The following is a 15,749-nucleotide window of genomic DNA, read 5'->3' on the forward strand; positions in this document are numbered from 1 at the left end:
AGTTTATAATTACAGAGTTTATTTTTTAAATAAGATTTGGGTTTATTTTCTCATAGGCTAGTTAAATCTAAACTTTTAAAAACTACTTATACTGCTTTAAGATTATAAAAATATAAAATCTCTGTTCAGTTAAACTGAATCATAACTCTGACAAATCTTTTATTGTAATAACAGTAATTGTTTGTAGCATATTACTTATCAGCGATTTACAAGTTACTTAAAAGATACTCATACTGTATTTGTTATAAGTTCAATTTGTCCCCATAAGAGAGAGAATGTTTGAGAAGGACCTCCAAACTAAAGCTGTCATTTAGGTAGAGGAAAAAAAATCTTTGAAAATATAAGATGTGGTCCCACGTACACACATTTTCATGTCCTCTACTTTACCAATGTGTTTCTGAGGCCAGTCAGCCTCATGAAACAGAGTGGTCTAAGGTATATTTTAGTAAGGGGAGAAGACATTATTGATGGTATTGATTTACAGATTTGGTTTAACATTCTTCAGTTGCTTATAGAAAAAAAAATTTCAGACCATCTGATTCCAGTAACTGCTCTTAACTAGACTGGATTGAAGAAGGCAAGACTTAAGACTAAAGGCAAGAAGATTTGTTAAGGGCTTCTGCAATAATCTAGATGAGAAATAATGGGAACCTAAACTAAGGAAATTCCAGAGTTAATAGAACAAGGAGACAGACTGCAGAGATACTTAGTTGGAAGAACCTAGCTGATGTGATGTCTGATTGGATGTAACAGGCTGGTAAAATAGAGAAAATATCTAGATCAGGTAACTGGGTGAGTGATCACACCATTTATTTAGATAGGAAATGCAGGAAGAACCACCACAGGTTTGTGAGGGAGATGAGGAGTTCATTTTTGGAAATGGTGTACATGGTGTTCATGTAGAAATATCCAGTAGGCACTTGGAAATAAAAGCCAGGAGCCCAAGAAAAACACTTGCAATGAAGAGAGAAGCTGGAAGGCATTAGCTTATCATTGAACGGCCTAGCCCAGATAAAGTATACAGAAAAATCCTGGGGAACACAAAGATTGAGAAAAAAAAATTCTGAGCATGAGACTGGGTAGGGCAGGATGATAGGAAGTAAAACAAGAGAGGATATTGTCTGAGGAATCATGAGAAGGAAGAATTTCTTTTTTTTTAAGATTTTATTTATTTATTTGAGAGAGAGAAAGAGAGAGAGAGAGAGAGCACAAGCAGGGGGAGAGGGAGAGGGAGAAGCAGGCTCCCCACCGAGCAAGGAGCCCGATGCGGGACTCAATCCTAGGACCCCGGGATCATGACCTGAGCCGAGGGCAGACGCTTAACCTATTGAGCCACCAAAGCACCCCGAGAGGGGAGAATTTCAAGAAGGAGAAAGTGAGCGATGGTGCCAAATGCTTCCGATACATCATGGTAAGAAATGGGAAGTTCTAGCCCCATAACTTGTGACTTCTGCAAAAACAATTCAGTAAAGGGGTGGGTGTGGAACCTAAATCAGCCAGGCTAAAGACTGAATGGGAGGTGATAAAGCAGAGAGAAGCACCGGACATGTGCACTTTAGTGGAGGCTGTGCTTACATGTGACTCTGAAGGGAGAGAACTGGAAAGTAACTGCAGTGTTGGTTGGGGCGCAAGGAAGCTTGTGTGTGTGCGTATGTGTACATGTATGTGTGTACATATGGATGTGTATATGTATTTGAAAGATCAGAGAGACTTGAATGTGTTAGGAGAAAGAAAAAGAAACAGAAAGAAGCCTTCAAAACATTTAGAAACTGTTCTAAATTCTTCCTGCCCAAGAAGCAAGATTGAGAGGGCCAGGGGAGAGAGCCAGCTTGCAACCATCAGTGAACAAAAGAAACAGTGGACATTATGGATGCACTCCAAGAGTCTGGTTCCTTTTATAACTGGTTTAGGCTTAAGAAGCTCACAATAATCTATCTTCCTAACCCGATTTTGTAAATGAGAAAACTCATTTTAAAAAAAGGATTCAGGTTTTGCTAGAGTTTGAAATCTCGTTTCTATTTCACTGGCCTCTAATCTTTGTTTAAAACAAATAACAAGTATAGTAACTTAATGAAGATACTCACAATTCGAACAAGCCAGGATAAGGTAGATGTTGCTGTTGAGTAATGCGTATTATAATGGTAGGGGGGGCTTTGATCATCTTCCCACGTCTCATAACGCTCTGCGTAAAATACAGCTCTCTTTGGGTTCAAAGCACCGATTGGCTGTTAAGAAGTGAAAAGAAGCATTTCACTTAATACAGTTATATTAAACATTCTATATTATAACTCTTTATGCTGAACATATTTACCATTAATTCATTTTAACCATAGAGCATAAATAATTTTGTATTACATTTTATCAAATTTGATTTTAATATTAATTATGGATCCTTACACTTGCTAAAAATCTCTCAGGAACATGATTTATATATGCGAAGTTTCTGGATTTTACCAAAAGTTTCAGTAAACTGGATTACTAGGAATGATCCAGTTTAAACTGTCAAGGCGAAACCAAGACTTTTAATGTCATTTTCCTTCCTACTTAGTAATAATCGTAATGAACATTTAGCTTGATCACAGGAAATCCAATGAGGAGAAGGTGAAGCAGTTGACCATGTGACAACCATATTAGAGAAAACCTTGTCTTCCTAGAGGGTCACCCACAGTGAGAAAGATAATAATCACCCATATGGAAACCCTGTTGGAATGCTGGTTCCATTCTGTTATTACACAAATGGTGCATACATTTTCTTTATTAAGTGAAACTACAAACCTAAGGCTGATGAAAATAATCTAGACAATTCCGAGTCCCTAGAAAGCATTGTGTAAGGCCACCAAGACCTTTCCTATCATCCCAGTGATGATGTTAGTCCTAGAGTGGAGCACACAGTAAAATGCTCAGGATACAATATACATACTTTTTTTCCCCCAACAAAGCATGTGTTAATTGGATCATTGCCTCAAACTTCTTAGCACACCTAATCATTAAAAGAATTTCTAGCATATAGTCCTTATGATTTCAAATAATAAACTGTTTTAGCTTTAGTTTCTGTCTGATTTTCGTTTTTGGGACACGGAGTCCATTCTCATGATTCCTAGTAGCTACATTATTTTGCTTTAGGATGCATACTGTTATATATAAATATTTATGGAGAAAACAAAAGATGAATACTAAGTATAATATAGAACTCCTTTATTCAAAATTTAATATTACTAGTTAACTATGAAGTTCCCTCCAGGGCTTAATTTTAACAAGAGAAGTAGTAGAAAATGAGTGTTTCAATGGGACAAGTAATGTTACACAAGAGAGAAAGATTCATTTATAAATTGTTTGGAAGCTTTTTCTTTTGGTTCCATGGGACTAATTCAAATAACGCAATGATGTCAGCAGTTAAAAGTCTGTTAGAATTTCCATAAAAAACTCTTATTTGCAAGGCCTCTTATCCTTAATATTATTTGTAAACTATGCTCATTTTTCTTTAACTTAATTATGACTTAAAAAAGACTAAACAATTTATTTTTTAAAATTTTTGAAAACTTTGTTTTAATTTAACTATTTAAAAAATGTTTAAGAACTTTGGTTTTAAACATATTTCTTAAATATTCTAAGGCTTACATTTTATTCTGTGTTAAATTTCACTGTTCATCTCTCAAATCTTTTTACACAGATATAAAAAGGCAATGTAATTTCATTAAATGTCACATAGAATATTAGTAATATTTAAAACAAATATATCATTTTTTTTTTTTGGTAAATGGGTACTTACTATAGTGGACTGAATGTGAGCTGTTACTGAATTGGAATAGTTTTTCATTTCAGATAGCCAACATATTTTATGCTTGTCTAGATGTGCAGACATCTGTTTTTCTACCTCAATATTAAAAGACTATTCTTTCAAAGCATTTAAAATGTTTAATACTTTGTCCTCTCTTGAATAGGCTAACGGATCTTTCACGTGCATAAAACAGCTGCACAATCTGTAGGGATTGACCTTATCTGAGATTTTGTTTGTTCTGCAAGACCACACAAAACATTCTTGAAAAAGGAACAAGGCCCTTCCTCTAATCTTTTCCAGCCTTCTCCCCAACTACTGGAAAAGGGATAAAATAAATATTTGCTCTTTTTATTTTACTCAAGTTTCATCAAAGTCATTGTTTTGGAGTGCCTGACAGAATAATACTTTGTAGGAAACAGGTGCAGAGTATTGGAAGTCTGTACGTGCCTCCATTAGTAATTTCTTAAAATGAATTTCCAATTGTGAATTTTTATCGAATGCATTTAGAAATGAATTTTATATAACAAAATGTATATGATCTAGTTTGTACTTACTATTTTTCTATTATTTTGCTCTAGTAATCAGGAAGCAATAAATCATCTGAAGGGAAAATGCTTGAAAATGTCTGGGAAACAAAAATTTCATCACAGATGACATTTTCTTATGGGATCCAAATGTATAATGTCTATTTATCTGCCTATCTGTCTAACTGTCCATCTATCATCTACCTACCTATAATGATCTACTTACCTATGTATAAACTGATATGGTTGTGTTTGTTATCCTTTTAAAATTTGAGCAAATAATGCAACGTCAAAGCCATTTGGATTTAGCAAATGAATAAGGTAGGAAATCTGGTGAAACAGTAAAACTCTACTTGATAAAACATATAAGCTTATTTTGTAATCTCTTTCCATTTTTATCATAATTACCATAGTAATTATTACCAGTTTCCTTTTCTCTCAAACAGTAGGCTTTTAGAAACAGCCACCTCTATGCTTTTTAACTGTTTCTACATGAAAAGGTTTAAGTGAAAGTTTAGAACTTGCTATTAGATGTATTATGATTTTGTTCTTGTCGGTTTGTATGCCATAACTTGGCATTGTAACAGATAAGAGAAAATGATGCAGATAACAATGAAAAATTAAAAATAAAATTCCACCTCTGTAGCACTTTATTTTTATTATATATATTTTATATATTCATATTATATATTTATTATTTATATATAAATTTATATACATAAATATAAATATTTATATATTTATTATTATAATATTATTATTGTTATCATTTTCTAAAACTGCTATAAAGCCTACATGGCTTGCAAAGAACTATTTTCAATATAAAACTGGGGGAAAATCATACGTGTAACATTACCACGTCTACATAAAGCAACTGAATTTACTGAAGAACTGGTGTTGAGGATTTTCTCTACTCTATCACTCAATTTCCCCTGTTTGAATATTAAAGAGAGAAATTTGTCTCAGTCTTAAATACCACAAAGAGCTTTGTATTCCTGAAAAAAACAAAAAAACAAAAAAACAAACACACACCTGTGACTTTATGATATGGAACAAAGATCCTGACAGATACTCATGGAGATTTACTCATGAAAGGCTCTGAGAAATATTATTATAAACAGAATTGGTTAATCTTGTTCACTCCAGTGTTTACTATTGATTTCTTTTTACTAGAACCTCATCTTTCTTTTTTGTTTTCATAATAACTATTAATAAGGCAATAGAAATAGAGCTCTTTGAAAAGTTTTGGTTAGAATCCTTATGGCATGCATTTCTGAGTGTGAACTTTTTCTTTGGTTACATTTTCCTATTTTCTTTCCTTTTCTGTTCTCTTAGCCTTGATTGATCAACACCTTTCTCTTTTATGAAACCTTACAAGTTTTATCAAGTGCATTTTATGGGATAGATGTATAAATTAAATAAGAGAGGTGAAAATGAACAATAAAGATAATTTAAATAAAAAATACTAATTGGGTAAATGGTACTTCAGGAAGCATTTGAAGAACTTTAGAGAATGTGAAAGTCTGGGCACACAGCTGGATTGTTTTGAATGAATAAATTAAAAAATAAAAAATAAATGTGGATTGACTTGAGGTGCAGTCAATGCCATTAAAATAGATTATAATTTTTAAGAGTAAAAATGGTTTTCAAGAGGAATCAGAGGTCCAATTAAAGTAATATTAATAAAACTGAATTCTGGTATTTCAAAAAAAACCTTGAAAATGCCCATGTTCATGGTATTAGGATTCTGCTTACATATATAAAATATCTTTGAGCTCACTATTGCTAGTGCTCCCTGCTGCAAATGCTAACGGTACTATATATTTATATAAGATATTGTTTTCACATCCATTTTCTAGATTGATTTTCGTAAGTCTTGAGGTGGGCAAGACATTCATTCTGAACCTAATTTCATGAGGAGGAAACAGGTACATGGGTCTCTACTCTTTCCACAACACCGAGATGCCATTTCATGGCTAAATAGGAAATTCTGATCTTGATGTCTGTAACTGCCTACTTAATTCCTAAACCATCACAGTTCTTCAGAAATGGAATGCACCCTACAGGCCTACAAGTCCAACTCCCTCACATTATAGATGAGGACAATGAAGAAACGTCCAATCAAGATTGCATTAGTCTGAGAAAGACATGTATCATATGATGTCATTGATATGAGGAATTCTTAATCTCAGGAAACAAACTGAAGGTTGCTGGAGTGGTGGGGGGTGGGAGGGATGGGGTGGCTGGGTGATAGACATTGGGGAGGGTATGTGCTATGGTGAGCGCTGTGAATTGTGTAAGACTGTTGAATCACAGACCTGTACCACTGAAACAAATAATACATTATATGTTAAAAAAAAAAAAAGATAGCAGGAAGGGAAAAATGAAGGGGGGAAATCGGAGGGGGAGATGAACCATGAGAGACGATGGACTCTGAAAAACAAACAGGGTTCTAGAGGGGAGGGGGGTGGGGGGATGGGTTAGCCCGGTGATGGGTATTAAAGAGGGCACGTTCTGCATGGAGCACTGGGTGATATACGTAAACAATGAATCATGGAACACTACATCAAAAACTAATGATGTAATGTACGGTGACTAACATAACATTAAAAAAATGCTTAAAAAAAAAAAAGATTGCACTAGTCAGAGGCCATACATTTTACAGAACCAGCTGATACTCTGTGCCAGATACAGCTGGAAGTGGGATACAGCTGATTGATCTGTTTGGCTTCTAGGTATTGCTTTTGTTATCTCCGTTCTCTCAACACATCTGAGCTTCTAACATATCGAAGTTATCTTGTTATCTTTCAGTATAATAACCAAGGGCTTGGGAATCCTGAGAATAGGCTTCAAGGATTCTTGTCTTTTCATTTTTTTCAGTTATGAGCTATATATCATCAGTCTTAAAATTCTCAGTTAGGACAACATAGAAATCATACCTACACATGCTTCTGTGCTCAAGGAAATTCCCTGCCTCTCTCTTTTTTTTTTAAGATTTTATTTATTTATTTGACAGAGACATAGTGAGAGCAGGAACACAAGCAGGGGGAGTGGGAGAGGGAGAAGCAGACTCCCCGCTGAGCAGGGAGCCCGATGCGGGGCTCGATCCCAGGACGCTGGGATCATGACCTGAGCCGAAGGCAGACGCTTAATGACTGAGCCACCCAGGCGCCCCCCCTGCCTCTCTTCTTATCTGACCAGGGAATTTCAATGCATTCTTCCCAAAGCAGCTCCAATTTCATCTGTGAAGGCCTATATGACACTCTCCGGTAACAGGCAAGTGTGTAACTTTTTTTACCCCATAAGCTAGCCTTTCAAGGCAATGGCTTTTACTCATTTCTATGTTCACAGCACCTGATACACTACTTGGCTCTTTTTAGGTATGTAATAAATGCTGAATGAATGAAAACTGATTGATCTGATGATATAAGATTGATTGATTGATTGATTTCTTGGGGGAGGGTGGGCAGAGGGAAAAGGAGAGAGAGAATCTCAAGCAGGCTCCACACCCAGCGCTGAGCTTGAGATCATGACCTGAGCCAAAATCAAGAGTTGGATACTTAACTGACTGAGCCACCTAGGCGCCCCTGATTATATAACATTTAAATTTCCATATGGAAACTTCAGACAAAAATTTTAGGCAAAATCAAAAGACAAATAACAAAGTGAAAAGTATTTATAGCACATATGATAAAGGGCTAGTCTCCTTAAAAAGTGAGCCTCTTACAAATCAGTAAGAAACTGATGAATAATCTAGTTGAATAAATGAGCAAATGAGATGAACAAGCAATTTACAGAAGCAAATTTTCAATATATGTAGGAAAAACAGTGCCAGCTCATCCAATATAATATTGTTCAGCATACATTACTCCTTCTTCCTTTATGAACCACTCCTTCCCTACTCTTGGAATACCTGGTTCAGGTGGGCTGACTCCATTATCTGATCCCCTGGGTGAGCATGTGATCCAGACTTGGCAATCAGCATATTCTATCCATATGGCCACTAAGATTAGTACAGAAATGGGCAGATGATTCAAGTTATTCCAATGAAACTCTGCTGAGACTATCTGGGAAAGAAGGTCTCTCTTCTTCTAGTGGGATTACAAAGGCATCACCGCTATAACATAGGGAAGCTGTCTGAAAATGAAACCAATGAGGAAAAAATACCAGAAATGTAGCAACCTATGACACTTGTGAGCCCTCAGATCTGGTTTTCTTGAACTAACCAATCCTGATTTCTCAGTTATGTGGGCCAGTAAAAAATTTCTATTTTAAACGATAGCCAGTTTAAGTTGATTTTCTGTTCTTCACAGCCAAAAGTCAGAAGTACATGGCAAGTTTTAAAACTTTTCAAATAAAAACTATTTTTATTCATTAGGTTGTCAAAAATTACGTTTCACAATACTCAGTGGTGGCCAGGGTATAGCAAAACATGACATGTCATAATACTGTTGGTAGGAATATAAACTGGTATACATTTCTCATGGGGCAACCTGGTAATATTTTTTTAAATATGCACTTGCTTTTGATCCAATCATTCCACTTTGAGGAATTTATAATTTGGAAAGAATCAGATACAAGGATATTTATATTTCTCACAACATTGCTTAAAATGGCAAAACAAAACAAAACAAAACCAAAATACCCACAAAACTAGGAGTAGTCTAAATATCCAGTAAGGCACTAGTTAAACAAATGATATACTCATCCTGCTGCGTATTATGCATCTAATTGAAAAGGCTGATTTGAAAAAAATTCCAAGGTAAATTCATTCAATAGATATGGAGCGCCTACTATGTGTCAGTAGATTACTGTAGACCCTACAATAAGATAAATGAGGTTGCTGTTCTCATGATGCTTCATGTGTGTGTACGTGTGTGTACGTGTGCATATGTTTTTAGAGGCAGAGACAGATGGAACCTAAATAAACAATTAGGTAAATGAGAAAATACCAGAGATAAGTGCTTTACTGACAATTAAAACAGAATGGGATAGTAGCAACTGGGTGATAAGGACGGCATCTCTCAAGGAGAACCTCTCGGCCGAGATGTGAATGACCAGAAGAGTCAGTCATACGCAGTTCAGAAATTAGAGAACTCGAGACAGAGGAAGAGCTAGTACAAAGGCTCTAAGAAGGCCTGACTGACATGTTCAGGGAATAGAAAGAAAGATTGTGACTGAAGCACAGTAGACAAGAGGAAGGGATTAGGAGATGACATGAGAAAATAGGTAATGGCATATCATATGGCTTTGCAGATCAGGGAAATGAAACATATTTTATGGTAAGTGAAGGGGAGTCACTGAATGCTTTTAAGCAGGAGATAAACAAGATCTGAGTTAGGCTTTAAAAAGGTAACTCCAATAGTTTTGTGGAGAATGGATTATAGGTAATATTAAATTATTATTATGAGTACTAGGGTTGCAAAAAGCCGTTTGCCTCATAGCATTATCAGCATCATAGTATTATCAATGGTTTTCTAAAAATTCTTTAGTACATGAGTAATATATTTTTGCTACCTATTCAGAGAAAAAAATTTGAAGAATATTCATAATACTACAATAATAGTTGCCTCTGGGGAGTGAGAATAATGGAGATTTTTAATCTTCCCTAACTCCTTTTTACTGTTTGATTAAGAATTTGGTTTATCTGGGACCCCTGGGCAGCTCAGTCGGTTAAGCATCTGCCTTCAGCTCAGGTCATGATCCCAGGATCCTGGGAATAAGTCCTGCATCGGGCTCCCTGCTCAGTGGGGAGCCTGCTTCTCCCTCTCCCTCTACCTGCCCCTCCCCCTGGCTCATTCTCTCTCTCTCTCTCTCTCCCCATTGCAAAATAAATAAATAAATAAAATCTTAAAAAAAAAACAACAGAATTTGGTTTATCCTGTGTATAGAATGTTAGGGGCTTTTCTCAATTAAATGACCCAGAGAAAGCTTTCAAATATGAACATTTAAACTTTTATAAATTTTATTTTTTTAAAGAGACAGAGCAAGAGAGAGAGTGCGCAGGTGGGGAGGGGCAGAGGGAGAGGGAGAGAGGGAGAATCTCAAGCAGGTTCCACACCCAGCACAGAGCCTGATGTGGGGCTCGATCTCACCCCCCCGAGATCATGAGCTGAGAGATCATAGAGGGATAGGGAGAAGCAGGCTCCCCACTGAGCAGGGAGTCTGATGTGGGGCTCGATCCCAGGACCCTGGGATCATGACCTGAGCTGAACTCAGACGCTTAACCGACTGAGCCACCCAGGCGCCCAAAGCTTTCTAAATATTAAGTAGTACAATGACGAGCCTATACATTAGTTTCAAGATCATCGCTATTGGATCTTCTGTTTTGGCTGGAAAGAAAGGTTAAAGGAGAACGACTCTGGCCTAGGTTTGCCTTGATCATGCTGTACTTCAGATGTGACACCAAAACGCATAAGCAGGCTCCTTCCTTCTCTATAGGTAGTATTCTAAGAACATACACCACAGAAGTGCTCCTAGTGTTTCCAGTTCCTTCTCTAACAGCTCAAAGTTTTCCTTTCTTTTTAAAATTTTTCCTTTTTTTTTTTTTTTTTACAAGCAATCTTTCACCCAGCATGGGGCTCAAACTCACGACCCTGAGATCAAGAGCTGCATGCGGTACCATTGGGGCTAGCCAGGCACCCCTGACAGCTTGAAGTTTTCAAAGCAGGACAGGCTCTCGTATTTTCTCTCTCTCTGAAAGGGTAGGGCAATTGGCTAAACGAGAAGGAACTAGAAAAGAGACTAAAAGGGGGGACATTCAGCATAAGCAGGCAGAGCATGGGACCTGTTTGGGACTTCTGTGTAAATCCTCAAAGCTCCCCGTCACCCTATTACGTATTTCCAACAAACAGTGGAGGTAAAAACAAAAAATACCTCACTCTTTCTGGTTACCACAGTGCCTATGAACCAACTCTCTTCTTTGTCTACACTTACTTGGTTCTTCCTTTCAATTAGAAGGGAAAGAACATAATATGCCACGGGGTAAACTAAAAATGTCTGTAAACCCTGAAGAGTATGGAACAGTTCTTATTGTCTTTTTATCTCCTGTACCTGGCACAACGTAGGTGTGGAATAAAAGTTTGTGTAAGGAAAGAACAAGTAAATGAATAAAATTATCAACTTCAATAAACCCGATTTTGAAATTGGTACCTTTTTGCATTTCCCCCCTTGCAAGCTGTACCCTCGGCTTGGGTTATTCCATGAGTTTAAGACAGTATCCAAATATTGCTAATCAATACTCTGTCTTCAACAATGCAATATAAGCAAGCCTAACAAAAACAGTTTTCAAGCTGGGTTGTATGTTAAGGTGACATTCAAAATATATTTAGAATATTTCAAATTTGGCAGTAAGTTTTTTGGCAGATGACATAGAATAAATTTACACATTCAATTTTTGTCTTCTACCAAGTTTTACATCATCATAGTCAGCTACTAATACACTTAATAGTTTTGCCCATTCTTCACGTGTTGTTGTTAAAACCTAAGCATTAGGGAGATTATATACTAACGTAAATAGAATGAGTTTCATTTTAGATATCATTAACTGAAGATGCAAAAGAAAGATAAAATAACTGTGGACACTTGCCCCACATTGCTGAATTGAGCATTCCCTACCTTCACAACGTACACCCTTTCCTATGTGGTATATAGACATTTGGCAGTACTATCAAGGGTGGATATGGCTGAAGAGTATTCACACTTCAGTGCATCCATTTGCATTCTCACATTTCAAAGCCTCAAGGCATTATCACTTCCTTTTTTTAAGTGGCATAATAATTTGGGAAAATGGTTATGCTTATCATCATCTGTCAGTCAAACAACTCCTGTGTTAACAAAATATATTTTTTCCACTCAGTGAATGGGTGTGTGTGTGTGTGATGTCTTACGCTCATGTCAATATTAGCAGGACTTGGCTTTGTGATGAAACTATTTCATTTATCAGAGGGCATGACTGGGAAATAGGAAAATTCCATTTACACTTTAATGAGCAGAGGCTGCGCTTCATGTCAAAGTCATGTAACCACTATAATTTAAGAGCAAAGTTCCTATGAGTATATGTAAATAACTGAAGCACCAGTGTGTATCATGTTTTAAGATAGATTTCACCATGAGGTCACATCTCCATAAGGAAAATCTGGATACATGGAGGAAAAAATTGTCTACACCGGCTGTTGGTTGAGTATTGAAGAGATAAGTCAATGACAGATTGTTTCATTTGCTGTCCATCATGCCAAACGATAAACATAACCTCTAACCTGTACATGTAATAAATAAAGCTCATAACTATGAGGTCTAATCAAACGAGGGGTCCAATAAATTTTACTGATAAAGAACTTTCATTGTTCCTGTGCTCTTCGTTCACTGAACTGGGTTAAAGAAAGAATATGAATATTCTAAATAAAATAAAATAGTTCAGTCTAAATAAATGTGCCTCTCAAGTTTCAATAAATATTTACTTCAGTATCTCGATGTTTACGGTTCTGAGAAGTTGACAATTTAAAGAGATGCAAAAGCAATTACTTATTGCATGAAAATCTGACTTTATTATTTTATTAAAAGGTATTGCTTTTTATTTTATTAGAACAAAATTAAATCAAGCAATCTTTCCCCATATTCTTTTCAGTCGTACCAAAGACCGTGAACCCTCAGCTGACATTTATGGGAATTTGCTTTGTAGCTCCCAGTCACGGAATGCCACTAGTCCTGTTTGGGACTTCTGTGTAAATCCTCAAAGCTCCCCGTCACCCTATTACGTATTTCCAACAAACAGTGGAGGTAAAAACAAACAAAAAATACCTCATTCTTTCTGGTTACCACAGTGCCTATGAACCAACTCTCTTCTTTGTCTACACTTACTTGGTTCTTCCTTTCAGTTAGAAGGAAAAGAACATAATATGCCACTGGGTAAACTAAAAATGTCTGTAAACCCTGAAGAGTATGGAACAGTTCTTATTGTCTTTTTATCTCCTGTTCCATAAGACGGTTGCTGAAAGAATTAAATGCACTAAGGTAGCAAAGGCCCCTCATTTTATGAACCAACTCTCTTCTTTGTCTACACTTACTTGGTTCTTCCTTTCAAGGCCCACGAGGGGCCTTTGCTACCTTAGTGCATTTAATTCTTTCAGCAACCGTCTTATGTAAATATTACTGTGCTCATATTAAAGAAGAGGAGAGAGAAGTTCAGAGAGCTTAGGAGTTTGTTGGAGAGGGGCTCTCTAAGAAAATAAACCCAGGACTACGAACATAAAAGGAGGGGTGAGGAATACGAAGCCCCTGAAACCTGAGGGGCTTTGAAGTTTAAGCTTCATGAGCTTTATGGCAAATTTATCTCTGATTCCACCTAATATTCATATATTAAACTTGTAGGTATGTAATCAAAAGCTACTGCCTATTGGCTATTTTTCCCCCATAACCAGTGACTATTCCTTGAGGGTCAGGACTACATTTTAAAGTCTTCTTAGCACCTTGCAGGGCTCCTTTTATGAAGTAGCTATGTGCATATAAACCTGTAATTTATTTGGTATTCTCTGGATTATAGAAATTAGGAGGAAGAAACTCTCAGATACACTGTATTTTTCACTTTATAACAGAGAGCTGTTTGCTGACCACAACTCAGTCCCCTTCCTTTAGGGACAGAAATCCAAATTTCCTTTGGTCAACTTTCAGCCCATCCTTTGACAGGTGTCTTGTGTGATGCTGACTCTACCTTTGGCTCCAACCACGGGAAATGATTGGCTCATCGCAAGTGAACATACTCTACCCCTGTTAAGCAGCACCAATGACACACAAGGAGACATTTTTGGGATTTCTAGGAACGAAAATTTTTTCTGTCTTCCATGAGCGTGACTTTGGTGAGATTCTCTCCCTTCCTTTGGGTTGTATGATGTGAGGTGTGGTACCGAGGCACTCATTTTACTACTATACTGTGCAGAAGTTCTAACTGATGACATAGAATTTCATGAAGCCAGTGTAATGGGGGCGTATAAAGATGAAAAATTTTTTATTTCTTTTACGACTGTGTATTTTATTTATTGTATATTTCACAGCTGCTTAATTTTTAATGCTTTTTTATTCTTTAGAACATAAAAATTGTTCGGGGCTTCAAATATTGTTAACTGTAACAAATTCTAGAATTATTCACCACTAGAAATTATTCCATGGGTCCCAATCTTTGTTTAGGAACAACTTCTTTTGCTCTTAGAGATTTTTTTAGAAGGTTCCTGATTAATAATACCATTTAGATATTCAAATTCTTGCTTGAGCTTTTGAAGATTAACAAACTCTCTATTAAAAATTTCATTTGTAGTATTGATTATACCTACAAGAATTTCATGTGCTTCTTAGTGGTCATCTCATTACAATAATATTTCATTATTAGTAGTTTGTCCTTCCAATTATATTATTATACTTCAAATGCCATTTTCCTAGTAGGTGTATAATATGATATATTTTCATACATTAAAATCTTGTTTATTAAGGATTTTTATACAGGACAGTTTTGAGTTTCTAGCCCATTTGTAAGAAGTTCCTATTAAGAAATTCAATGAAGCATGGGAACAATGCAAGAGTAATTTATTAACACATCAGGAGGCTTTAATTTGCTAACATTTTCCTATCATGTTAGTCTGACAGAATATAAAGAACAAATTACTAAAGCATGGAACACAGCAGGACTGAAAAAAAAAAGCTATCTATCTTTTAAGAGCTCATGGGTTCAAATGTTCACAACATGAAGGACTCCAGGCTTGTGAAAGTATAGTTAGTATTCACGCTGCCTTGTCTGTTTACCTCTTCTACTTATTTAACATTATATAAAATCAGGAGAGCACATGTGAATTACAAAGGGAAATGTTCTGCCAAAAGGAACACAGATTAAATGAATCAGCATTAAAAACCTGAAGAATGTTTACATATTCCAGTTACTTTAGAAACAGTGATCTCCTCACATTTAGTTTATGTCATCTTTTCTATATGGATATACTAAAAATCTATAATTACTAGCAAATATTCTACCATATGCCTTCTCTTATCCATATTAATCATAATGAAGGCTATATTTTCTTTGGTTGGGACAGTGTTGCAAGAACATTGGAGTCTCATGTCTTCGAGTAGTTAAGTACAAATTCTCCAATTCGGTACAGTCCCCACTACACTGACTTCAGATATGCTGGCCTCAGATTTCTGCGAACTACTTGAGTTTTCATCTCAGCTTGGGACTGGTCTCTTCCCAAAAAGGGCTGTGACTAGGTCTGTTTTATTAACTCCCGTACACCCTTCCACCTAGTACAAGCTTGACGTATATGAAGTGTGTGATAAACATTTGTTGACTGAAAGAATGAATAAATAAACAGAGGAAGTAAAGGAAACTTAACTGAGAAGCTTCCTATCCCCACAATATTCCAGTTGATTTCAAAGAAAAAGGCCTTCTTTCCCTGTTTTTAGAG

At 36.2% G+C, this 15,749-nt stretch overlaps 1 protein-coding gene across 9 annotated transcripts in view; it reads right to left on the bottom strand.

Moving 5' to 3' along the window:
* The window catches only part of NBEA (neurobeachin), a 680,995-nt gene that overhangs the window by 81,363 nt on the left and 583,883 nt on the right, over positions 1 to 15,749 (bottom strand). For all 9 annotated transcript variants that reach the window (XM_064586204.1, XM_054506303.2, XM_064586203.1 and 6 more), the window contains one exon: positions 2,085 to 2,225. In XM_064586204.1, the coding sequence (XP_064442274.1) occupies positions 2,085 to 2,225 (141 nt within the window). The remainder of the gene's footprint in view (positions 1 to 2,084; positions 2,226 to 15,749) is intronic.

This window comes from Mirounga angustirostris, unplaced genomic scaffold (genome assembly GCF_029215605.1).
Source record: "Mirounga angustirostris isolate CCGP_5_RB_7025 unplaced genomic scaffold, mMirAng1.0.hap1 SCAF_3, whole genome shotgun sequence".
Taxonomy (NCBI): Eukaryota; Metazoa; Chordata; class Mammalia; order Carnivora; family Phocidae; genus Mirounga; species Mirounga angustirostris.